The sequence below is a fragment of the Hemitrygon akajei genome, chromosome 12, assembly GCF_048418815.1.
Source record: "Hemitrygon akajei chromosome 12, sHemAka1.3, whole genome shotgun sequence".
Classification (NCBI taxonomy): domain Eukaryota; kingdom Metazoa; phylum Chordata; class Chondrichthyes; order Myliobatiformes; family Dasyatidae; genus Hemitrygon; species Hemitrygon akajei.
Genome location: NC_133135.1, coordinates 13305765 through 13331069, shown reverse-complemented (window position 1 = coordinate 13331069; position 25305 = coordinate 13305765). Strand labels below are relative to the sequence as shown.

The 25305-nt window shown below is 39.0% G+C and overlaps 1 protein-coding gene across 4 annotated transcripts in view; it reads right to left on the bottom strand.

Annotated features, from left to right (window-relative positions):
* zzz3 (zinc finger, ZZ-type containing 3) overlaps nucleotides 1–25305 on the bottom strand; it is a 182692-nt gene that overhangs the window by 15831 nt on the left and 141556 nt on the right. For all 4 annotated transcript variants that reach the window (XM_073062584.1, XM_073062585.1, XM_073062586.1 and 1 more), the window contains 2 exons: nucleotides 22553–22648; nucleotides 7673–7828 (listed from right to left, as the gene is read on the bottom strand). In XM_073062584.1, the coding sequence (XP_072918685.1) occupies nucleotides 7673–7828; nucleotides 22553–22648 (252 nt within the window). The remainder of the gene's footprint in view (nucleotides 1–7672; nucleotides 7829–22552; nucleotides 22649–25305) is intronic.

Here is a 25305-nt window from a genome sequence, read left to right as displayed (position 1 = left end):
TTTTGTGAATGCATAAGTTATGCACAATTTATGTTAATTTAAGTCGATGTTAATTTATGTTTGTCATGTTAATGTACTGTGTTGCCTCTGCACAAAATTAATTTTTGTAACATGTGACAATAAACATGAACCTTTTCATTTATCAGCACGAGGTATTTCTAATATAAAATAATTATCATAAAATATTAAGATTATGGATCAAGGCTCGAAGAAACATTTTTGCTGTAGGGTAGTAGGCAGCCATTGATGTCACGGGGTCATGGGTTTACGCCTCTGGTGGACTGTATCCTCTCCAGGGCATAAACCTGGGCGGTAAGATTTGAAGAACCAGCTGTTGCTTGTGCAGCAGGTTCCTGCTCTCCATGTCACTGATGTAGTCCAAGGTAAGGGCAATTGCCAAAACAGCTTGGCACCAGTGCCGTTGCAGAGGTTGCCAGGGTGAAGTTGTAAACAACATCAAACTGCCTTAGGGACCCCGGCTCTGGATTTCCTCCTGGGGTTTACTCCCAAAGCCTTTCCCATGGGTGGGTATGGCTGCAAGGCAGCAGAGACCTGAAATCAGAGTTTTTTCCTTCTTGGCAGGCTGCCGTCCAAGGCTGACGAGCTCCACCTGCCCGAATTTTTGCAGTAGGAATTGCAAAAACGCACACAAACATTTATTATATACAAAAACACAAGAGGTTCTGCAGATGCTGGAAATCCAGAGCAACACACGTGTAATGAACTAGATGAGCATTTTGTATCAGTCTTCACTGTGGAAGACACTAGCAGTGTGCCTGATGTTGTAGTGGGTGAAGGAAGAGAAGTGGGTGCAGTTACTATTACAAGAGAGAAAGTGCTCAAAAAGCTGAAAGACCTAAAGGCACATTAAGTCACCCAGACCAGATGAACTGCAACCTAGGGTTTTGAAAGAGGTGGCTTTAGAGATTGTGGTGGTATTAGAAATAATCTTTCAAAAATCATCGGACTTTGGCTTGGAGCCAGAGGACTGGAAAATTGCAAATGTCACTCTGCTCTTTAAGAAAGGAGGAAGGCAGCAGAAAGGAAATTATAGACGAGTTAGCCTGACTTCAGTGGTTGGGAAGATGTTAAGAATCAATTGTTAAGGATGAGGTGATGGAGTACTTGGTGACACAAGACAAGATAGTACCAAGTCCGCAGGTTTCCTTTAGGGAAAACTCTGCCTGATGAACCTACTGGAATTCTTTGTGGTGATCACAAGTAGGATAGATAAAGGAGATGCAGTGGATGTTGTATATTTGGACTTTCAGAAGGTGCCACACATGAGGCTGCTTACCAAGTTAAGAGTCCACGGTATTATAGGAAAGTTACTAACATGGTTAGAGCATTGGCTGATTGATAGGAAGCAGCGAATGGGAATAAAAGGATCCTTTTCTGGTTGGTTGCCAGTGACCAGTGGTGTTCCGCAGGGGTCGGTATTGGGACCACTTCTTTTTATACTGTACATGAATGATTTAGATGATGGAATAGATGGCTTTGTTGCTAAGTTTGCAGATGATACGAAGATTGGTGGAGGGGGAGGTAGTGTTGAAACAGGTAGGATGCAGACGGGCTTAGGCAGATTAACAGAATGGGCAAGAAAGTGGCAAATGAAATACAATGCTGGAAAATGCATAAATGTGCAGACTATTTTCTAAAAGGGGTGATAAGAGAGCTTAAGGTTAAGGGACCCTTAGGGAACAGTGATCACAATATGATTGAGTTCATTTTGAAATTTGAGAGGGAAAAAAATAAAATCTAATGTGTCAGTATTTCAGTGTAATAAAGGAAATTACCGGTACAATGGTATGAGACGGAAACTGGCCGACGTTGACTGGAAAGGGACATTTGCAGGAAGGACAGCAGAGCAGCAATGGCTAGAGTTTCTGCAAAAAAATGAAGGAAGTGCAAGACAGATATATTCCAAATAAGAAGAAATTTTGAAAGGGAAGAAGGACATTACCGTGGCCGACAAGTCAGAGCCAAAGTAAAAGCAAAAGAGAGGGCATACAAGGAAGAGGTCGTGGGAAGATTTAAAAGCTTGCAAAAGGAAAGGAAGGAAAAATTGTATTAATGAGGAAGCTGGAGACTAATATCAAAGAAGATACTAGAAGTTTTTTAAAAATTATATAAAGGGTAAAAGAGAGTCAAGGATAGATATAGGACCAATACAAAATGACACTGAAGATATTGTAATGAGAGATGCAGTGATGGCAGAGGAACTGAATGCGTATTTTGCATCAGTCTTCACAGTGGAAGACATCTGCAGTATTGCGGACATTCAAGAGTTTCAGGGAAGTGAAGTTTGTGCAGTGAAAATTACTGTTAGGGATGAGATTACAGAATACCTGGAGGCACATGACAAGATAGGCCAAAGCCAGCATGGTTTCCTGAAAGGAAGATCCTGCCTGACAAACCTACTGCAATTCTTTGAGGAAATTACAGGCAGGGTAGACAGGAGATGCAGTGGACCTGGTGTACTTGGATTTTGACAAAGCCTCTGACAAGGTGCCGCACATGAGGCTGCTGAGCAAGATAAAAGTGCATGGAATTACAGGGAAGTTACTAGCGTGGGTGGAGCATTGGCTGGTCAGCAGAAAACAGAGAGTGGGAATAAAGGAATCCTATTCTGGCTGGCTGCCAGTTACCAGTGGAGTTCCACAGGGGTCAGTGTTGGGACCGTTACTTTTTATGATGTATGTCAATAATTTGAACTATGGTATTATGGGATTTGTGGCTACATTTGCCGATGATACAAAGATAGGTGGAGGAGCAGGTAGTGTTGAGGAAACAGCCTGCAGAGAGACTTAGGGGAATGGGCAAAGAAGTAGCAAATAAAATACAATGTTGGAAAGTGTATGCACTTTGGTAGAAGAAATAAATGGGCAGGCTATTATTTAGATGGGGAGAGAATTCAAAATGCAGAGATGCAAAGAGACTTGGGAGTCCTTGTGCAAGATATCCTAAAGGTTAACCTTCAGGTTGAGTCAGTTGTGAAGAAGGCAAATGCAATGTTGGCATTCATTTATACAGGTATAGAATATAAGAGCTGGGATATGATGTTGAGGCTCTATAAAGCACTCGTGAGACCACACTTGGAGTATTGCGTGCAGTTTTGGGCTCTTTATTTTAGAAAGGATATACTGACATTGGAGAGGTTTCAGAGAAGATTAACAAGAATGATTCCAGGAATGAGCAGGATAGTGTATGAGGAATGTCTGGTAGCTCTTGGGCTGTATTTCTTGCAATTCAGGAAAATGAGGGGGGATCTCATAGAAACATTCCAAATGTTAAAAGGCCTGAACAGATTAGATATGGCAAAGTTATTTCCCATGGTAGGGGATACTAGGACAAGAGGGCATGACTTCAGGACTGAAGGACATCCTTTTAGAACTGAGATGTGGAGAAATTACTTATGTCAGAGGGTGGTAAATCTGTAGAATTTGTTGCCATGAGTGGTGTGGCCAAGTCATTGGGTGTATTTAGGGCAAGGATAGACAAGTTCTTGATTAGCCAGGGCATCAAAGGGTATGGGGTGAAAGCAGGGAAGTGGGGATGACTGGATGAAGTGGATCAGCCCATGATTGAACGGCGGAGCAGACTTGATGGCCTACTGCTGCTCCTGTATCTTATGGTCTTAAAATCCAGGAATCTGAGATGCAGAGGGACTTGGAAGTCCTTGTGCAGAACAGGCTAAAGGTGAACTTGCAGGTTGAGTCAGTGGTGCCATGTTAACATTCATTTTAAGAGGTCTAGAATACAAGAGCAAGGATGTGATGCTTAGGCTTTATAAGACACTGGTGAGGCCTCTCCTTGAGTATTTTAACAGTTTTGGGTCCCTCATCTTAGAAATTATGTGCTGGCAGTAGAGAGGGTCCGGAGGAGGTTCACAAGGATGATTCCAGGAATGAAAGTGTTATCATACGAGGAACATTTGATGGCTCTGGGTCTGTATTCACTAGAATTCAGAAGGATGTGGGGAAGATCTCATTCAAACCTTTCAAATGTTGAAAGGCCTAGACAGAGAAGATGTGGAAAGGATGTTTCCCTTGGTGGGAGAGTCTAGGACAAGAAGCCTCTGGATAGAAGGGTGCCCTTACAAAACAGAGTTGTACAGAAATTTTTCTTTTTGCCAAAGGGTGCTGAATTTGTGGAGTATGTTACCACATGCAGCTATGGAGGCCAGGTCATTGGGTGTGTTTTAAGGCAGAGATTGATATGTTCTTGATTGGACATGGCATCAAAGGTGACGGGGAGAAGGCTGGGAACTGGGGTTGAGTAGGAGGGAAAAAAAAGGATCAGCCATGATTGAATGGCAGAACAGACTCAATGAGCCAGATGGCCTAATTCTGCTCCTATGTGGTAATGGCAGAGGAACTCAGCAGATCAGGCAGCATCTGTGGAAGTGAATAAACAGTCACTGTTTCAGGATGAAATCCTTCATCAAAACAGGAAAGAAAAGGGCAAGAAGCCAGAATAAGTGGGGGAAGGGAAGTGTACAAGCTAGCAGGATAGGTGAAATCAGGTGAGGGGGAAGATACTGTAGATGGATGGGGGAGGAGGGTTGAAATAAGTATCTGGGGGAGTATAGGTGGAAGAGGTAAAGGGTTGAAGAAGAAATCTGATAGGAGAGTAGTCCAAGGAAGAAAGGGGAGCAGGGACACCAGGGGGAGGTGATGGGCAAATGAGAAGAGAAGGGGTAAGGGGTGGGGGGGGAGAAAGAGTTAGAATGGGGAACTGAAAAAGAGAGGAGGAGGAGGTGGGGGGTGGGGGAGAAATTACTGGAAGTTAGAGAAATCATATACTAATTGATGGTAGGCTCCAATTTGTTTAGCACTACAATAGGACACCAGCAGATCCCACTTCATTGCCTCTTCACTCAACTCTGAAATATCTGGACAGTGACGATCCCTTCAAAGCTGATCAATAAGCTCCAAGACCTTGGCCTCAGTACCTCCTTGTGCAATTGGATCCTCGAGTTCCTCAGTTGCAGACTCCAGTCAGTTCAGACTGGCAACATCTCTTCCATAATCTCCATCAGCATAGGTACACCACAAGGCTATGTGCTTAGCCCCTGCTCTACTTAATTTATACTTATGACCGTGAGGTTAAGCACAACTTCAATCCATATTGAACTTCCCTGATTTCACCACTGTGTGGGTCAAATCAAAGTTGGCCATTAATCAGCATATAGGAGGGAGATCGAAAATCTGGCTAAACCGTGCCACAACCACCTCTCACTCAATGACAGAAAAACCAAAGAGTTGATTATTGACAACAAGAGGAGGAAACTGGTGTCCCGTGAGCCAGTCCTCCTCAGGGGATCAGAGGGGAGAGGTTCAGCAACCTTAAATTCTTCAGCATTATCATTTAAGAGGATCTGTCCTGGGTGTAGAATGTAACTGCCTTTACAAAGAAGACACATCAGCACCTCTATTTTATTAGACGTTTGTGCAGGTTCAACACATCATCTAAAGCTCTGACTAACTTCTACAGATGTGAAGTGGAGAGTATACAGTCTAGTATGGAAGCATCAATGCCCTTGAACTGAAAAACCAACAAAAAATAGTAAAATAGTGGATACAGCTCAGTCAATAACAGGTAACTGAAAATATTTACAAGGAGTGCTGAAGCAGGAAAGTGGCATTCATCACCGCCACCATCCAGGCCATGCTCTCTTCTCGCTGCTGCCTTTAGGAAGGAGATGCAGGAGCATCAAGTCCCATACCCACGTACAGGAACAGTTATTACCCCTTAACCATATGGCTCTTGAACCAGAGGGGACAATTTCACACCCCCCCAAAATTGAACTGATTCCAGAATCTATGGACTCGCTCTTAAGGACTCTCATAAATCATTTTCTTGATCTTTATTGCTTATAGATTTACTTTTTTTTTTATTTGCACCGTTTGCTGTCTTTTGCACATTGGTTGTTCGTCCGTCTTTGTCATGTTCTATTATGCTACTTCATAACCACTGTGAGTGGCCACAAGAAAATGAATCTCAAAGCTGTACATGATGGCAAGGTTGGATATGATTTGATAATACATTTTATTTGAACTTTGAACATAGGATGTGTATTTACACAACTATAGACATCTTAGCACAAAAACATTAGCACACATGATCATCCAAACATACTGAACAAAAAGGGGGTAATTCAGCTAATAAAATATAGCAAGTACAGTACAGCACAGGAACAGGCCCTTCGGACCATAATATGCTAGTTAAAAGGTAAATCAAAAACTAATCCCTATCTACACAATGTCCATATCCCTTCAGCTTCTTCACATTCATGTGCCTATCTGAACATCTCTTAAAAGCCTCTACCACTATACCAAGCAGTGCATTTCCAGCATCCACCACTCTCTACATTAAAAAACATATCCCCTTCGAACCTTCAATACATGCCTTCTAATATTAGACACTTCTACACTGGGAAAACGATACTGCTTGTCTACTCTATCTATGCCTCTCATAATCTTATAAACTGCTATCAGATTTCCCTTCAGCCTCCACTGCTCCAAAGAAAACAATCCAAATTTGTTTAGCCTCTCATGATAGCATATGCTCTCTTAAGCCAGGCAGCATCCTGGTAAACCTCTTCTGCAAACAAAAGAAAATCTGCAGATACCAGAAATCCAAGAAGCACACAAAATGCTTGAGGAACTCAGCAGGACAGGCAGCAACTTTGGAAAAGAGTATAGTCAACGTTCTGGGATCCTTCATCAGGACTGGAGAGAAAACCTCTTCTGCACCCTCTCCAAAGCCCCAACTGTGCTTGTGCTGAGTTTAAATCCTCCATCTACACATTTTACATCCCAACTGGTGTCAATATTTTTAAAGCGCATAGTTCTCAATCTGTAATCTACTGTATTGCTCAACCTTCCTAACTCACCCCTCTCAAGTTCCACTATTCTAAGTAAACTTCCTCCTTTACTCATTTCCATTGACTACACTAAACTCACCTTTTCAAAGGATTTCAACAGACTGGCATTGATCAGATAATCTATCAATTTTATTTATTAATGACAGATGGAAAAAAAGGAACTACCGCATCTCTCAAAATAATTTTGTTCAAAGTATTTAAGCAACTGAAACCTTGAAAAGGTCAAAAATTTGCCTTTGAAGTTCAGGCTCACAATTTAAATGTCAATCGTTATATGGATTTGAATGGCAAGATATTTAAGGAACATTGAATAGCTTGCTTTCTCAATATTAATTCAGTATCAGATAAATCTGTCAGCAATGTGCATCAGGATATTGGAAGTGAAACGCAAAACAACATGCTGTATATAAGTTTTCCTAATACAAATTAGCAGGATTGTTGAGCATTTTTTTACAGCTGCATGGACCAACCATTGCTCTGAGCATGATTTTTTTTAAAAACACGGCCTGAAAACTAGGCAAAACTTTAAATGCTTTTTTGCAATATGCACACTATGAATATTTAGTTGAAAAAGATCACATACTTTTGATTTGATTTATTAATTAAGAAATATAATGAAATAAAGTACAACAGTGGCCCAGACATTCCCTTAGGTTCTAATGTTGTTTCTCTGTTTCTACAATTTAAAACTACAGGTTGAAAGGAAAAATCTGATGAATAGGACAGACTGTAAGATGCCTTGCTCCTGGGGCTATGGGCCTTTAATTCTTTATGGAGACTTACCGAGACCTCGTCATCTGCGGCTGCATCTAGCTGACTGCTGTAAATGCTGCCCCGGTCATCTTCATCATCCATGTAGACTGGAGGTTCATGTGATGCCATGAAGGTGGATGGCCGGAAGAGGTGCTTATTGAGAGGGTGCTGGCGTCTGTTTGAAGACTAAAGTTTGAAAAGAGAATGAAAGATTTAGACTCATTGATTCACCTTGGCCATGTTGTTCCTGCAGAATAAAACAGGGGTAAGTTACTACAAACAATTAAAATGATGTTGAACAGAATATTTTGGAGTTTCTCAACAGGTTGGCCTTTTATTTTCATCTTTTGATCCTCCCTAACCAATAGTCCATTAAATTCAAACTAACTTGTTACATTACATCAATTATCTCTAAATATCAATCAGAATAACAGACACAACAGTATATCACAGGAACAAGCCCTTCATCCCAATATCTCTGCCAAGCATCATGTCAAGTTAAACTAATCCTTTTTGCCTGGACATGATCCGTATTTCACCATTCCTTGCATATTCATGTTCCTACCAGAACTTCAAAAATTTAAGGTAAAATTATTGTCAAAAGTACATATGTGTTACTATATACTACCTTGAGATTTGATTTCTTACAGGTATTTACAGGAAAATAAAGAAATGCAAAAGAACTTATGAAAAACTGTACATAATAAAGACTGACAAACAACCAAATGGGCAAATAATAAATAAATAAACAAACAAACAAACAAGCAAGCAAACATGAGATGCAGAGTCCTTTAAAATGAGTCCATAGGTTGTGGAGTCCATTCTACATTGAGTTGGGTGAACTTATCCACTCTGGTTCAGGAGCCTGATGGTTGTAAGGTAATAACTGCTCCTGAAACTGGTGGTGTGGATCTAAGGCTCCTGTACCTCCTCCCTGATGGTAGTAGCTAAACGTCTCTCGGATAACACTATCATATCTGCTTCTGGTAGTGTATTCCAGGCACCCATCACCCTCCATGTAAAAACAACTTGCCTAGCACACCCTTCTAAACTTTTCCCCTCTCAACTTAAAGCTATGCCCTTTAAAATTCAAATTCGACATCTTTACTCTGAAAAAAGTTTCTGGCTCGCTACCTTACCTATATGACTCTCTTAACTCTATATGATGGGTCAAAATTATGAGGGGTATAGACAGAGTAAGGCTTGACCAAAACTATATGACAGGCTTTTCTCACTGAGATTGGGTGAGACTACAACCGAAGTCATGAGTTAAGGATGAAAGTTGAAAAGTTTGGGGGGAATATGAGGGGAAACTTCTTCACTCAAAGGGTTGTGAGAGTGTGGAACGAGACGGTGCATGCAGGCTTGATTTCAACATTTAAGCAAAGTTTGGATAGGTGCATAGACATGTCGATGGGAGTAGGCAGCTTAAATGATTTTGGCATGGATTAGATAGGCAAAAGGGCCTGTGTCTATGACTTCTCTCAGGATCCATTGCTCCAGAGAAAACAATCCAAATTTGTCAGACATCTCCTTATAGGTAATACCCTCTAATCCAGGCTGCATTCTGGAAAACTTCTTCTAACCTACCTTCAAAACCACATCATTCCCATAGTTGGGTAACATGAATCCGTCCTGGACACACTTAACAAACTTGCCCCATCTAAACCCTTGGAACTAATCAGGTGCCAATCAATATTAGGGAAATTAAGGTCACCTATAATAACAACCCTATTAATTTTTGCACCTTTCCAAACTCTGCCTCCCAATCTGCTCCTCGGTATCTCTGCTGCTACCAGGGGGCCTATAGAATACCCCCAATAGAGTAACTGCTCCCTTCCTGTTCCTGACTTCCACCCATACTGACTCAAAAGAGGATCCTGCTACATTATTCACCCCTTCTGTAGCTGTAATAGTATCCCTGACCAGTACTGCCACCCCTCCTCTCCTTTCCCCCTCTCTGTATCCCTTTTGAAGCACTAAAATCCAGGAATATTGAGAATCCATTCCTGCCCTGGTGCCAGCCAAGTCTCTGTAACGGCCACTACATCATAATTCCATGTATGTATCCAAGCTCTCAGTTCATCACCTTTGTTCCTGATGCTTCTTGCATTGAAGTACACACACTTCAGCCCTTCTACCTTACTACCTTTACACCCTTTATTCTGCTTGTTGTAAAACAATAAAACATGAAAATTTCCATGTGGGGGGGGGGGTAATACTTTTAAAAAGGCACTTCTTATGTCTTATGTATGTTAAAGGAGGAAGCATTTAAAACAGAGAATCTCAGAGTTCAGGGGTTGAGTAACTGAAGAAACACTGCCGATGATGCAAAAAAAAAACTGCTGGAGGAATTCAGTGGGTCAAACAGCCTACGTGGAGCAAAGCATTCTCAAATTGTAATCACAAATTTATATTTTGCTTCGGTACAACCTCAAAGTATCCCAATGGACAACATTTGAAGTACAGTCACTGTTGTCATGAAAGCAAGTCTGCATTGAACAGGAGCCCTAATAATCTTTTTATAAGCGAAACTGCACTCAGTGGCTACTTTATTAGGTACAGCTGTACATCTGCTCATTTATGCAAACATCAGCAAATCATGTGGCAGCAACAATGCATAAAATGTGCAGACATGGTCAAGAGGTTCCTTTGTTATTCAGACCAAATTGGAATGGAGAAGAAATGTGATCCATGTGACTTTGGCTATGGAATAATTGTTGGAGACGGGGTGGTTTGAGTATTTCAGAAACTCTTGTTCTCCTGGGATTTTCACACACAATGAGTTTACAGATAATGGTGTGAGAAATAAAACAGTCCAGTGAGTGGCAAGTTCTGTGAAAATACCATATTATGTGAGAGAGGTCAGAGGAGAATGACCAGACTTTGATTCAAGCTTACAAGAAGGCAAAGTAACTCATATAGCTACATGTTACAACAGTGGTGTGGAGAAGAACATCTCTGAATGCACATGTCAAATTTGAAGTGGATGGGCTACAGCAGCAAAAGACCGTGAACAAATATGTAGTACCCACTTTATCAGGTTTCTTCAGTATTTCATAAATTGGCTACTGAGTTTATGTTGAGAGAATTAACTGAGAGAATGCCCTGCTGTTTGAATTATATTTTTTTCAGATCTTAAAGGCAGGAAACATTAACGGAGACACAGCCTTTCCAGCATCCTATCACTCTCACAGTACAACTACGGGGCATTAGACTAACATACTCAATTCCGAACATGGTTTTTGCATCCTTAATCCTCTACAACACAGTGATGCATGGGAACGAAGGAATAACAATGTGATTGTAGATGTGTTAGTAACAAGAAAGCATCCCTAAGGGGCAAACATTTGCTGTTATAATGCACTCTAGTTCAGCCAAACCCAGACTAAACCAATCACAATGATTGCACACATTGAAACAACCTTTAAGAATACATTAATCTTCATCCATATCACATTTTGCGCCTTAACTGCTTAAGCTATACATGTAAAAAACAGCATGGCTCGCTACCATAGACAGTGTGTGGGCCAACTATACCAAAGAGGAGGAAAAGATAAAGATCGACAGACTGTGTTAAGCAAGCAACAGTTGAGAGAAAGGAATAAAAAACAAATAAGAACAGATGTTGAAATGAGAGAAATGAATTAAAACAAGAACAGATGTTAAATTAGGCAAAGAAAGGATGAGCAAATGTTTTAAAAATTGGTGAAGAAATCATAATATACTGAGGTAGAGAAAGGGGGAGTGGTGGGAGAGAGTTGGGGTGGAATTGTAGAAAACAAATACCCCTCTCATTCTTCTCACAATCTCTTTGACCTCCCGCTGTCAGGCAGAAGGTACTGCAGCATAAGGGCCATAACTGTCAGGCTGGGTAACAGCTTCTTGCTGCAGGCTGTTAGACTTCTTAAGAATTCCTAACACTGCTGCCACCCAACACGCATGTACACCGTCTGAATGCCCTGCCACCCAGCGCCCACCACTCCCTATCTCACAGACACACTCTCATTCTGCACGTTATTTTTAATCTTTTATTGCTGCTTTTTCACAAATTTATACCACTGTGTGTTTTATTATAATGGTGCTTGTAACATTGTACTGTCTTACATTAGCATCCACCTTGCTCGCACTTTATGTCAACCTGTCAATCTTCAGGCCATGCCACTCAGAGACTTCTTTTTAAAAAGTAAAAAAAATTATAAACCCTTCCCCCCTCCCCCCTAACATATCCCTATAGAAAGAGAAAAAGAGAGAAGAAAAAAGAAAGAAAGAATGCCTGGATATCGGAAGATCCCCACATGCTCCATGGAGTTCATAATAGCTTTAGTATATATATTTATTTATTTCCCCAGATAACCAATAATTTTATCTTCAGAGCACCTGTATATTTAATCCTATCTTTTGTAAATAAGGGTGCCAAATTTTCAGAAATATCTCATATTTATCTCTTAAATTACAAGTAATTTTTTCAAGAGGAATGCAGCTAAAAATTTCATTCTTCCAACGATCTATGCTTAAGTATGAATCCGATTTCCAAATAACTGCAATAGCTTTTTTGGCTACTGCCAATGCAATTTTTATGAATTCTTTCTGATATTTATTCAATTTGGATTACGGTTTCATCCCTTCAATATCGCCTAGTAAAAATAATGTTGGATTATGTGGAAGTTGTGTTCCAATAAAATTCTTAAATTTGTCCAAAAAGGTTGAATTTTAAAACAAGACCAAGTAGAGTGTAAAAAAGTACCAATTTCTTGATTACATCGAAAACATTGATCAGATAAATTTGGGTTTAAATTATTTATTTTTTCTGGTGTAATATATAATTGATGTAAAAAATTATATTGCACTAATCTTAACCGGACATTTGTTGTATTTGTCATACTGTCAAGACATAGTCTTGACCAACTTGTTTCTTCAATTTTAATATTCAAATCAGTTTCCCATTTTTGTCTTGACTTATGAATTCCTTGTTTAATTGCCTGTTTTTGAATCAAACTATACATACAAGAAATAATTTTTTTAATTTTTCCTTTTTGAATTAAAGTTTCTATTTCATTAGGTTTCGGCAATAACATTGTTTGACCTAATTTATCTCTTAAATAAGCCCTTAATTGGAAATAACAAAAAAAGAGTGTTGTTTGATATTTTGTATTTATTCTTTAATTGATCAAATGACATTAATATACCTCCTTCAAAACAATCTCCTATATATCTAATCCTTTTTTGAAACCAATTGTATAAAAGTTGGTTATCCATTGTAAAAGGAATAAGTTTATTTTGAATTAAAGGTCTCTTTGCTAGTAAAGATTTCTTTATCTCATCATCAACATTTATCTTATCCCATAAATCAAATGTTTTAATATAGGAGATTCTTTCTTTTCCCGTATCCATTTAGATTCCCACTTATATATAAAATCTTCTGGTATATTTTCTCCTATTTTATCTAATTCTATTCTAATCCATGCCGGTTTATCTTCATCAAAAAAAGATGCAATAAATCTAAGTTGATTTGCTTTATAATAATTCTTAAAGTTTGGAAGTTGTAACCCTCCTAGGTCAAATTTCCATGTCAATTTTTCCAACGATATTCTTGACATCTTACCTTTCCAAAGGAACTTCCTCACACATTTATTTAACTCTTGATAAAACTTCTGTGGTAATTGTATTGGTAGTGTTTGGAATAAATATTGTAATCTAGGGAATATATTCATTTTTACAGCATTTACTCTGCCTACTAATTAAGAATTGGTAACATCATCCATTTATCAAGATCTTCTTGAATTTTTTTCAATAATGGTAAATAATTTAATTTATATAAACTCTTTATATCATTATCAACTCTTATACCTAAATATTTTATACCATTTATCGGCCATCTAAACTGAGTTATTAGTCGACATTGACTATAATCTCCTTTAGTAAGGGGTAGAATTTCACTTTTATCCCAATTTATTTTGTAGCCTGATATTTTCCCATATTCTTCCAATCTAGAAGATAATTTACGCAGTGAATACAATGGGTTTGTTAAATAAAGCAAAACATCATCTGCAAATAAATTAAGCTTATATTCTTCCTGGTTAACTCTGAAACCCATAACATCTGGGTCCGTTCTAATTAATTCAGCTAATGGTTCTATTGCCAACCCAAATAAAGCAGGTGATAATGGACAGCCTTGTCTAGTTGAGCTTGTTAACTGAAATGATGTTGAAATTTGACCATTTGTCACTACTTTAGCTTTGGGATTAGTATTTAAGGTTTTAATCCATTTTATAAAAGATACTCCTAATCCATATTTTTCCAATACCTTAAATAAAAAATCCCATTCCAATCTATCAAATGCTTTTTCTGCAGGCAACTGCCACACTTATTTCCTCCCTCTTTTGTACCAAATGAATTATGCTAAGTAATCGAGTTACATTATCTGCCGATTGTCTATTTTTGATAAATCCTGTTTGATCCATATGTATTAATTTTGGTAAGTATTTAGATAATCTATTAGATTAAATTTTTGCTATTATTTTATAGTCAGTATTCAACAAAGAAATAGGTCTATATGATGTTGGTTTTAAAAGATCTCGATCTTTTTTTGGCAATACTATTAAAATAGCTGTCGAAAAAGATTCTGGAAGTTTATGCATTCTTTCTGCTTGGTATATTAACTCCATAAAAGGAGGAATTAGTAAATCTTTAAACTTTTTATAAAATTTGGGCGGAAAACCATCTTCTCCTGGGGATTTATTACTCTGAAGTGATCCTAGAGCTTCTTCGACCTCTTTTAATGTAAAAGGCATATCTAATCCCTTCTGTTCTTCTGAATTCAATTTTGGAAGAGTTATTTGTGATAAAAACCTTTCTATCTCGACATTATCATTTTGTGATTCTGATTGATACAGTTCAGAATAAAAATTCTTAAAAGTTTCATTAATTTCTAAAGGTTTATAAGTAATTTTATTTACACTTGTTCTAATTGCATTTACATTTTGGAAATCTGGTCTGTTTTTAACTGCCAAGCAAGAATCTTGTATGATCTTTCACCTAGTTTGTAATATCTCTGTTTAGTTCTCATAATTGCTTTTTCTATTCGATATGTCTGAAGTGTATTATATTGTAACTTCTTGTTAACAAGTTGTCTTCGTTTTTCTTCTGTCATATATCTTTGAGATTCTTTTTCTACTTTTGTAATCTCTTTTTCCAATTGATCTATTTCTACCATATATTCCTTCTTAATTTTAGAAGTATAACTTATTATCTGGCCTCTCAAATATGCCTTCATTGCTTCCCATACTATAAATTTATTATCAACTGAATGTAAATTTGTATCTAAAAAAAATGAATCTGCTTTTTCATGAAATCACAAAAATCTTGACGTTTTAATAATATTGAATTAAATCTCCATCTGTAAATCGATTCCTCTTTATCCATCATTATCATTGTCAAGGGGGAATGATCTGACAATATTCTTGCTTTATATTCCATATTTTTCACTCTGTCTTGAATATTCATTGATAATAGGAAAAAATCTATCCTTGAATAAGTTTTATGTCTATTTGAATAAAATGAGTAATCTCTTTCTTTTGGATTAATTCTTCTCCATATATCAATCAAATTTAAATCTTTCATCAATGATAAAGTTAATTTTGCTACTTTTGATTTTGTAACAACCTTTGTTGATCTATCTAAAACTGGGTCTAGACAAAAATTAAAATCTCCACCTATTAATATTTTGTCATGTGCGTCAGCCAAATTCAAAAAGGCCTCTTGTATAAATTTTACATCATTTTCATTTGGTGCATAAATATTCATAAGAGTCCATAGTTCCAAAAAAATTTGACAATGTATAATTACATATCTCCCTGCAGAATCAATTAATACATTTTGTATTTTAATTGGTAAAGTTTTATTAACCAAAATTGCAACTCCCCTCGCCTTTGAATTAAATGAAGCTGCAGTAACATTTCCGACCCAATCTCTCTTTAATTTCTGATGTTCTATCTCTGTTATGTGTGTTTCTTGTAAAAAAAAGCTATATCTATTTTCATTTTCTTAATATATGTTAAAATTCTTTTTCCACCGGTCCATTAAGCCCATTAACATTAAAACTTTAAAAATTCAGTAAATTAGTCATTATTTTTAACAGGGTTACTCCAATCTATAGTAATACCTAACCTTTCAACTTTCGTAGTACCTTGGGGAATCTTTTTAAAATTCTCCATGTTGCTATGTGTCTCCCCCCGATTGTCCAGGCAAAGAAAGAAAGATAAAAGAAAAATAGATTATAAAGAAAAAAATAACAAAGTACCCCCCTACTAATGTTGTGAATTAAAAAAAACAGCATTACCCCCCTCCGTTGTACGGGTCATGGCAATCACCATGATTACACGAGTCCCTTAGCAATCAATCCGAAGTTCCCCCAGCTCCCCCGTAACATAAAAAAGTATATATAAGAAAGGAAAAAATAATATCACTACTCTCGATTAATATTTCTCAAATTTTTACCTTTCTCCCCCTGTATCATATAATTAAGAATATATTTAAATATTCTTCTGTCCTTAAACATCCATCAACTCCATTCACTGTCCCTGTCTTCATCTTTAATCCGTTTCACTTTTAAATCTTTGGCTGTGGTTAGCGAATATTTGGGAGTTCTTGTGCAAATTCTTCCGCATCCTGATAATCAGTAAAAAATCTTCTTTTTCCGTCATCCAAAAAAATGATCAGGGTTGCCGGGTGACGCAATATAAATTTATAACCTTTTTCCCCATAAAACTTTTTTCGCTGGGTTAAATTCCTTCTTTCTCTTCAAAAAGTCATAACTTATATCAGGATAGAAAAGAACTATTTTCCCTTCTATCATCAATGGCCCATTTCTCTTTCTGGCATGTTGGGTAGCCGCCTTCAGGATCTTTTCTTTATCTTGATATCTTAAGCATTTTATCAAGATTGATCGTGGGTTTTGATCAACTTGAGGTCTTGGTCTTAAGGCTCTGTGAGCCCTTTCAATTTCAATTTACTGGGTTCCTTCTTCCATTTCCAAAATTTCTGGAATCCATTTTTGAAAAAAATTTATTGGATCCTCTCCCTCTATAGCTTCTTTAAGTCCAACAATCTTAATATTATTTCGTCTGCTAAAATTTTCAAGTACATCCACTTTTTCCAACAACCATTTTCTTTCTGATGTCCAGGCAGAAATATTATCTTCCATTTTATTCACTATATCAATGGTGTCTCCGGTTGTTTCTTCCAAGTTTTTAATTTTCTTGTCCATTTTGTCCTGTCTTTTCATCATTTTATCAAACATAATCTTCATATTGTTAATATATTTTTTATTACTTTTAATGCTTTTAATTTATGCATTATTTGCACCAAAGTTTTGTTTATGTCTCCAATATCACCTCCAACCTCTTCCTGTTGATCTTCGTTTGTCTCTTCATCTTCGTCTGATTTATCCAGAGAATCTGATTCCACCTCATATTCACTTTCACTTTCAGTTCCGATCATAGCTGGGATTTGTAGTTTGGGTTGCTCATGTTTGCGCATGCCCCTTCCTTCACGCATGCGCAATTCCTGTTGCTCTTTTTTTTTGGAAATGGTTGATGTTGCTGCAGTTTCGTGTTCTGTATCGCCAGAGGTAAATTGCACTTGAGCCCGAGGCTCTTTCATGGCGGCCAGCCTTGATTCTTTTCCAACTTGTGTTGTCTTCAAAGTAGTAGTTTTCTTCTGCTTCTGTTTAGGAGGCATATCTTAAGACAATCCTGAGTAGTTTATAAGTAATTTTTAGAAGGTATTTACTAACTTTTCTTCACTTAAACATTATTTTACTAGTTTTTTTTTTACGGGAGAGCTGGATTTCCACGTCTCGATCCTACATCATCACGTGACGTCCCCCCCACCCCCCCGCCACTCAGAGACTTGTACTAATACTATTTAGTGATTGTATTTGCTGGATCATTATATGTGCTGCGTGTGACTATATATACTGCATTTTGCACCCAGGGTAACAGTGCTTTGTTTGGCTATATACATGTGTATCATTGAACGACTGTAATAAACTTTAACTTGAACCAAATTCTCTCATGTGTTCTCAACATCAACCCTCCTGAAATGAGACACTGAAAAGCATCAGGAGCAGGATGCCTGGCTGACATAATGCTCTATTCCAGAGAGGTCATGTGGTCGGATGCGGAAACTAGTTAAGATCGAAATCCGCTCTGACCTTGTGTGATTCTTACTCTAAGCAACCTGAATCAGAAGATAATTAAGAATATACCATGTATCACATTACTCCCTGAAGCACCTTTCATACTTCTGAGAAGCACAGTAATTGAGAGTAGGGTTGTATTGCTCCATTAAATATTAATAATTTGGGGCAATTTGAAGTTATTTCTATTTATGGTCTTGATTAAACTTATCTGAAGTAAAATAACCCATATTATGCAAATCCAGAATGAAGTCCACTACTAGCCCATAGGGGTCTGGAACATTTGGCAAAATGGTGAATTCTGCAGGAACTGATGTACACCAACTTTACACTGGAACATCAGAATATATGGTTTTCCTCACCCATTTATGCTACTCTGGCCCATTAACAAAGCTCTCATATCACCTAAAATACTAGCAAATTCTGGCTTCTGTTTAACATCTAATCTGAACGATACTCTAAATTTTAGTCTTTGCAGTACTCAGGTTAATTCGAATCATAGAGTACTACAACACAGAACAGGCCCTCAACCTATCTAGTCCGTACCAAACCGTTATTCTGCTTAGTCCCATCAACTGTACCTGGACCAGGGTTTCCCAAACTTTTTTATGCCATGGACTCCTACCGTTAACCGAAAGGTCCATGGATCACAGGTTGGGAACCCCTGATCCTGTACGATAGCTCCCTATAACCCTGCCTTCTAAGTATTTATCCAAATTTCTCATAAATGGTACAATCGATCCCACATCTACCATTTCTGCTGGCAGCTTGTTCCGTACTTGCACCAAAAGTCCCCCCTCCACAGGCTTCCCTAAAATATTCCACATTTCACCCTTATGACCGCTAGTTCTAGTCTCACCCAATCTCAGTGGAAAAGGTGGCATTCCTCGCATTCATCTTTTACATAAAATCAGAACCTGCCACACTGAAAATCACAACTTTTATTAACAATTGTCAGTCATGAATAAAGGTTTCATTACCTCATACTTTAGGCTTCACAACGCCAATGTGATAAAATTAGAAGTATATCTCTTGCAATACAATTATTAACGCTGATAATGCTTGTTCTATACATTTTTACAGTGCATGTGTAGAAAATATGATTTGACCATATACCATTAGTAATATCTCCACATCAAGTAGTTTGGGAGATTTTAGGTTCTTGAAGCTTCCAGTCTAAAACATCTAACGGCAAATTTTACGAAGAGCTATTCATTCATCCCATTGTCCTGACCCTTGTACATTGAACATAGAACAGTACAGTATAGGCGCCAGCCCTTTCAGCCCATGTTTCCACATTAATGAAACTTACTGGTCTGCTTTGAACAATTCATATCCCTCCATACCTTACATGTTTATGCCCCTATCTAAAACGCTTCTTAAATGCTATATCGCTTCAGATTCCCCATGCACTCAGTTGTGTATTCCAGACACCTGCAATAAAATTACACCACACATTTCCTTTAAACGCTCCCCCCACCTTAAATTGACTTACTACTGTCACATGTACTGAGACAGAGTGAAAAACATCTTGCACACCATCCACACGGATCAACTCGTTACAACAGTGCACTGACGTAGTACAAGGTACAATGCAGAATACAGCATTAACTGCTACAGTTACAGAGAAAGTGTAGTGCAGGTAGACAATAAGATGCAAGGTCACAATGAGGTGGACTGTGAGGTCAGGAGTCCATCTTATTATATAGGGAAATATTCAATATTCTGGGACAGTGGAACAGAAGTTGTCCTTGAGTCTGGTGATACATGCTTTCAGGTTTTTGTATCTAAATCTATGTCCTCTAGCTATGGGAAAAAGACTGACTATCTAGCTTATCAATGTCTCTCATAATTTTATATTCTTCTAACAGGTCTTCCCTCAGCCTCCCAATGTTCCAGAGAAAACAATGCAATTCTGTCCAACCTCTCCTTGGGCTTTATATCTCCAAGCAGCAATCCTTGTGAAAATTGCTTATTAATTCTGCCTCCATCATCCTTCAGAGTTGTGCTTGCCAGAACCAAAAATAACTCAGTCATCACACAAAAAAGATCTCATCTCATTTCTCTCTCTTATTACCAACTATAGTAAAGTTGTGTCACTTCCCTATGTTATACTGAATTAACACTAACTCACATTACATTGACAGGACAGTATGACGGTAATGAGTTTGCCACCATCAATCTTTGAAAAAACACTCAACACTCTAGAAACACCTTCTCCAGATATCTGAATGAGCCATGAACCCATGAACACTACTTTACTTTTGCTCACCGTTTTGCACTTCTTATCTTCTCTTTCGCTGTAACTTATAATAAGTTTTTAAATGTATTTTATTTTTATTTAGAGATACAGTGCAGAATAAGTCTTCCGGCCCTTTCAGTCAAGATGTCCCAGCAACCCCTGATCTAACCCTAGCCTAGTCACAGGACAAATTATAACCTACTAACCTGTATGTCTTTGGACTGTGGGAAGAAACCAGAGCATCCGGAGAAAACCCATGCATTCCATGGGGAAGATTTACAAACTCCTTACTGAGGACAATGGGATTGAACTGATGCTCTGAGCCGTAATAATGTTACACTAACCACTACGTTCCATTGGCGCACTGTATTGCTACCGCAAAACAACACATTTAATGATATCTGTCAGTGATAATAAACCTGATTCTGAATCGTCAGAATCAGGATCAGGTTTATTATCACCTGCATGTGTGTGAAATTTGTTAACTTAGCAGCAGCAGCAGTTCATAATCTAGAAGAGAGAAGAAAAAAATAATAAATAAAAAAGCAAATCAATTACAGTTTCTGTGAAACAGCTCTTCAAGTCAGAATTGCACAAGCACTCCCTCTAATGGACAAATGGCAAAATCTCAGCAACAGTATCTGTTGAGGATCTTTCACCCCAGCTAAACTCAGGAACTCTGAGCTAAGGTCAAAGAATCTGGAAAAGGACAAACCCTGTTGACTCTTACCAATTTTTAATCAATGCACCATAGAAAGTATTGCATCTGGATGCATAACCACCTCGCAAGGCAACTGCTCTGCCTGTGACTGCAGAGAATTGTGAACACAACTCAGCACATCACAAACACCAGCCTCTCTCTATGGACTCTGTCTATACTTACCACTGTCTCAGTAAAGTAGCCAACATAATCTAAGATCCCAGCCACAATGGACATTCTCTCTTCTTCCCTCTTCCATCAGGATGATTCCTGAGCTTGCAGCAGCCACTCCGGAGCCAATATCTGTTATTTGTTAAGTGGGCTGCCGTGCGCAATCCTAATCTGATGAAAAACGGACAAGGGAGGACGAAGGAACATCTGGTAATCTCCAGGAAGGCCCTCTTCATTGCTGCTGCTGCTGTGAGGTCCGGGTCTCTGCTGAGAAGAAAAGGCCCCCAGTCCTCAGGGTCGCATTGCCAGTGGCCGTTGGCTGGGGCATCTTAATACGCTTGGCAGAGGATGGTGCTCGAAGAAGCTGTGCCAGAGGGGATGGTCGGGGTGCCTTCACTGTGTGCTGTGTCTGCGAGGCTGGGTCTGACGGAGCTTTCATTGTGTGCTGCGTCTGCGAGGCTGAGTTGGGCAGCGCCGTGGAAGTCCATAGCGAGGGTATTCACTTCTGCTGCCTGCGTGGGATGACGAGTCTATCGGGACCCTGAGGACTTGTGGAAACTGTGTGGTGGTTTCTTTCAAACTTATAGTCTTTTAACATCTTTGGATTATTTTTACTGTGCCCATGGTCTGTTTTTTTTATCAACTATGCTATTGTTTGCATTGTTGTAACTATATGGTTTTGTGCAGGTCTTGTAGCTTTAGTTTTTGGTCTTGTTTTGTCTGGTGGGTTTGGAGCTCCTTTCCGGGAAACGTGCTAAGATGGTAGCGCGATATTAATACGCAGCAGCCTCTCTGGACTCTGGATTGGGGATTGCCAAACGTTATGTGGATTTTCTGGTGTAGTCTGTTTAGTCACGTGCTTTTGTGATATCATTCTGGAGGAACGTTGTCTCATTTTTTAACTGCATTGCATTTGTGGTTTCCAAATGACAATAAACTGAAACTGAACTGAACTGAAGGAAGAAGATATAAAAACATGAAAGCATGTACCATGAGGCTCAAAGACAGCTTCTATCCCATTGTTATCAGACTCTTGAAAGGACATCTTGTACAGTACGATGGACTCTTGATTTCATAATCTCGTCATCATCTTGTATTTTATTTACCTCCACTGCACTTGCTCTGTAACTTCTATGCTTTCTTCTGCATTCTGTTATTGTTTATTGAGATTCAGTGCAGAAAAGACCCTTCCAGCCCTTTGAGCCACACCATCCAGCATTCACAGGACAATTTACAATGACCAATTAACTTACCAACCAGTGCGTCTTTGGAAGGTGGGAGGAAAACCACGCAGCCACAAGGAGAACGTACAAACTTCTTACAGACAGTGGCGAGAATAGAACCCAGGTTGCTGGTACTGTAAAGTGTTGTGCTAACCACTATGCTACCTTGCTGAACCTTGTTTGACCTTGTTCTTCCTCAAAATACTGTGTAATGATCTAATCTGTATGAACAGTTCGTAAGAATCTTCATTGTATCTTGGTACATGTGACAATAATAAACCAATACAATAAACCTTTTTTTAAAAGCATAACCAGGAAGAGAAATGTGATGCCATGCTTTATCTAGTTAATATTATGCACACAGCTACAATACCTTTTTTGAATGCAGGTACACATTTGGAGTTCTTCCTGGAATAGGGATCCCAGCTTTAGCCAACTTAATAAAATATTTCTGCACCCTGCTGGCAACCTGGATAACAAGAAAACAGACAGAAAAATTTAATAGCTCACTATAATGTAGAAAGGCTAAAATTTCGAATATTGAAAGGCCTAGATAGAGTGGCCATGGAGAGATGTTTCCTAAAGTGGGGGAGTCTAGAACCAGAGGACACAGCCTCAGAATAAGACATCTGTCTAGAATGGAGATGAGGAGGAATTTCTTTAGCCAGAGGGCACTGAATCTGTGGAGTTCATTGCCATAAGTGGCTGAACAGGCCAAGTCATTGGATATATTGAAAGAGAAGTTCTTGATTTGTGAGGACAACAAAGGTTATGGGGAGAAGGCAGGAGAACAGTTTGGTGGGTATAATACATCAGGCGTAATGGAATGGTGAACAGGCTTAATGCACTGAATCGCCTAATTCTGCTTCCATGTCTTATAGATTGTTGGGTAAAAAAAAAACCCACGTTCAATGTGTTAGCCACTTTGCCTGTTTTTCCTTAAATCTTATAATGAAGTGCTCACATACACTTTGACACATATAAAAACATCATCACAATGCAACATCCATACAGAATGAATTCCATTTGTGCAAACATGAGGAAATCTGCAGATGTTGGAAATTCAAGCAACACACACAAAGTGCTAGTGGAACGCAGCAGGCCAGGCAGCATCTATAGGGAGAAGCACTGTCGACGTTTCGGGCTGAGACCCTTCGTCAGGACTAACCGAAAGGAAAAATAGTAAAAGATTTGAGTGTAGGAGGGGGAAGGGAAAATGCAAAATGATAGGAGAAGACCGGAGGGGGTGGGGTGAAGCTGACAGCTGGAAAGGTGATTGGCAAAAGTGATACACAGCTGGAGAAGGGAAAAGGATCATGGGACGGGAGGCCTAGGGAGAAAGGGGGAGGGGAGCACCAGAGGGAGATGGAGAACAGGCAGAGTGATGGGCAGAAAGAGAGAAAAAAAAGGAGGGGGAAAAACTAAATATGTCAGGGATGGGGTAAGAAGGGGAGGAGGGGCATTAACAGAAGTTAGAGAAGTCAATGTTCATGCCATCAGGTTGGAGGCTACCCAGCTGGTATATAAGGTGTTGTTCCTCCAACCTGAGTGTGGCTTTATCTTGACAATAGAGGAGGCCATGGATAGACATATCAGAATGGGAATGGGACGTGGAATTAAAACGTGTGGCCACTGGGAGATCCTGCTTTCTCTGGCGGACAGAGCATAGGTGTTCAGCGAAACAGTCTCCCAGTCTGCGTCGGGTCTCACCAATATATAAAAGACCACACCGGGAGCACTGGACGCAGTATATCACAGCAGCCGATTCACATGTGAAGTGTCACCTCACCTGGAAGGACTGTCTGGGGCCCTGAATGGTAGTGAGGGAGGAAGTGTAAGGGCAGGTGTAGCACTTGTGTCCATCTGTGCAGTACCTTTCACAACCATTACAGCCAATCAAGTTCTTGTGAAATATTTTTATTTTATTTAGTCCTTGGAGCCATGTCACCCCAGCAACCCCACACAACCCTGATTAACCTTAACCTAATCATAGGACAATTTATAATGACCAATTAACCTACCCAGTACGTCTTTGGACTGTCAGAGGAAATTGAGCACCCGGGGAAAATGCACATATTCCATGGGGAAGACACATACAGGGTCTCCTTACAGAACAGCACCGGAATGTAACTCTGAATTCTGGAACGCCCTGAACTGTAATCCATCATGCTAACCACTGTGCTACCATGGTGCCCAATCTGTGGCATTGCAGAGAAATGCAATTTAAGCAGAATAACTTTACACTGCATTGATAATAAACAGACAATTCCATTAGTGGTAATGGCTAAGGGGTAGGTAAACATTGGCAAAGATATGGGGAAGAATTATCCATCTCTTCCTTGAGAAACCACTATCCACCCAAAATATATATTGTCCAAAGATCTATCTATAGCTATTAAATAATATAGAAAATACAGTGGATTCTGGTAAATTGGGGCAGGCGGTTATTTAGGACAACTCTTAAAGAACAGGAACTAATCGAAAACAGGTGCAATTTTCTTCAATTTTGGGGGATGCTAGCCACTTATTTGGGGCAGGAGACTGTTGCCAAAAGTTTCTAACTAATGTCAGTTGCATGCACTTGCGTGGTTGTTAGAAACTCCTTTATTAATAAGTATTAGGAATTAACTAGACAACAGGGTGACCTGTTGGGGCACCCTTTGAGAGAAAGGTAGTGCAGTCTGATGTGACCAAAATGAACATTAAATTTTCCTTAATGCTATTGATATTGCTTTGCTTTGGAAATCGAAGAATAAAAACCAGTTTATTAAAGAAGAATGACGCGTAGCAAGGCAAATATAGCTCCTCCTCGTTTAACGAAGGACACTTCTGATGGCAATGTTTCTGGTTGATCTGCCACCCTTGTGCCTCTCATTGTCATTCTGGAGATGTGCAGTCCTTTCATGCGCCGTCTCTTCATCTCTTCTGCTGTTTGTTCTTTGTCTCTGATCTTGGAGACGTGCATTTCTCAGCTCCTTTGTCTCTTCCTCTCTCCTCCTCCTATGTCAGTTGTTGTCATTCTGGAGACATGCATGCCTCTCCTCCTCTGTCTCATCCTCTCTCATCTTTTTTGTCCTGACTCTTTGATCCTGGAGTTGTGCGGCCCTGGCCACATCCGATTCTTGT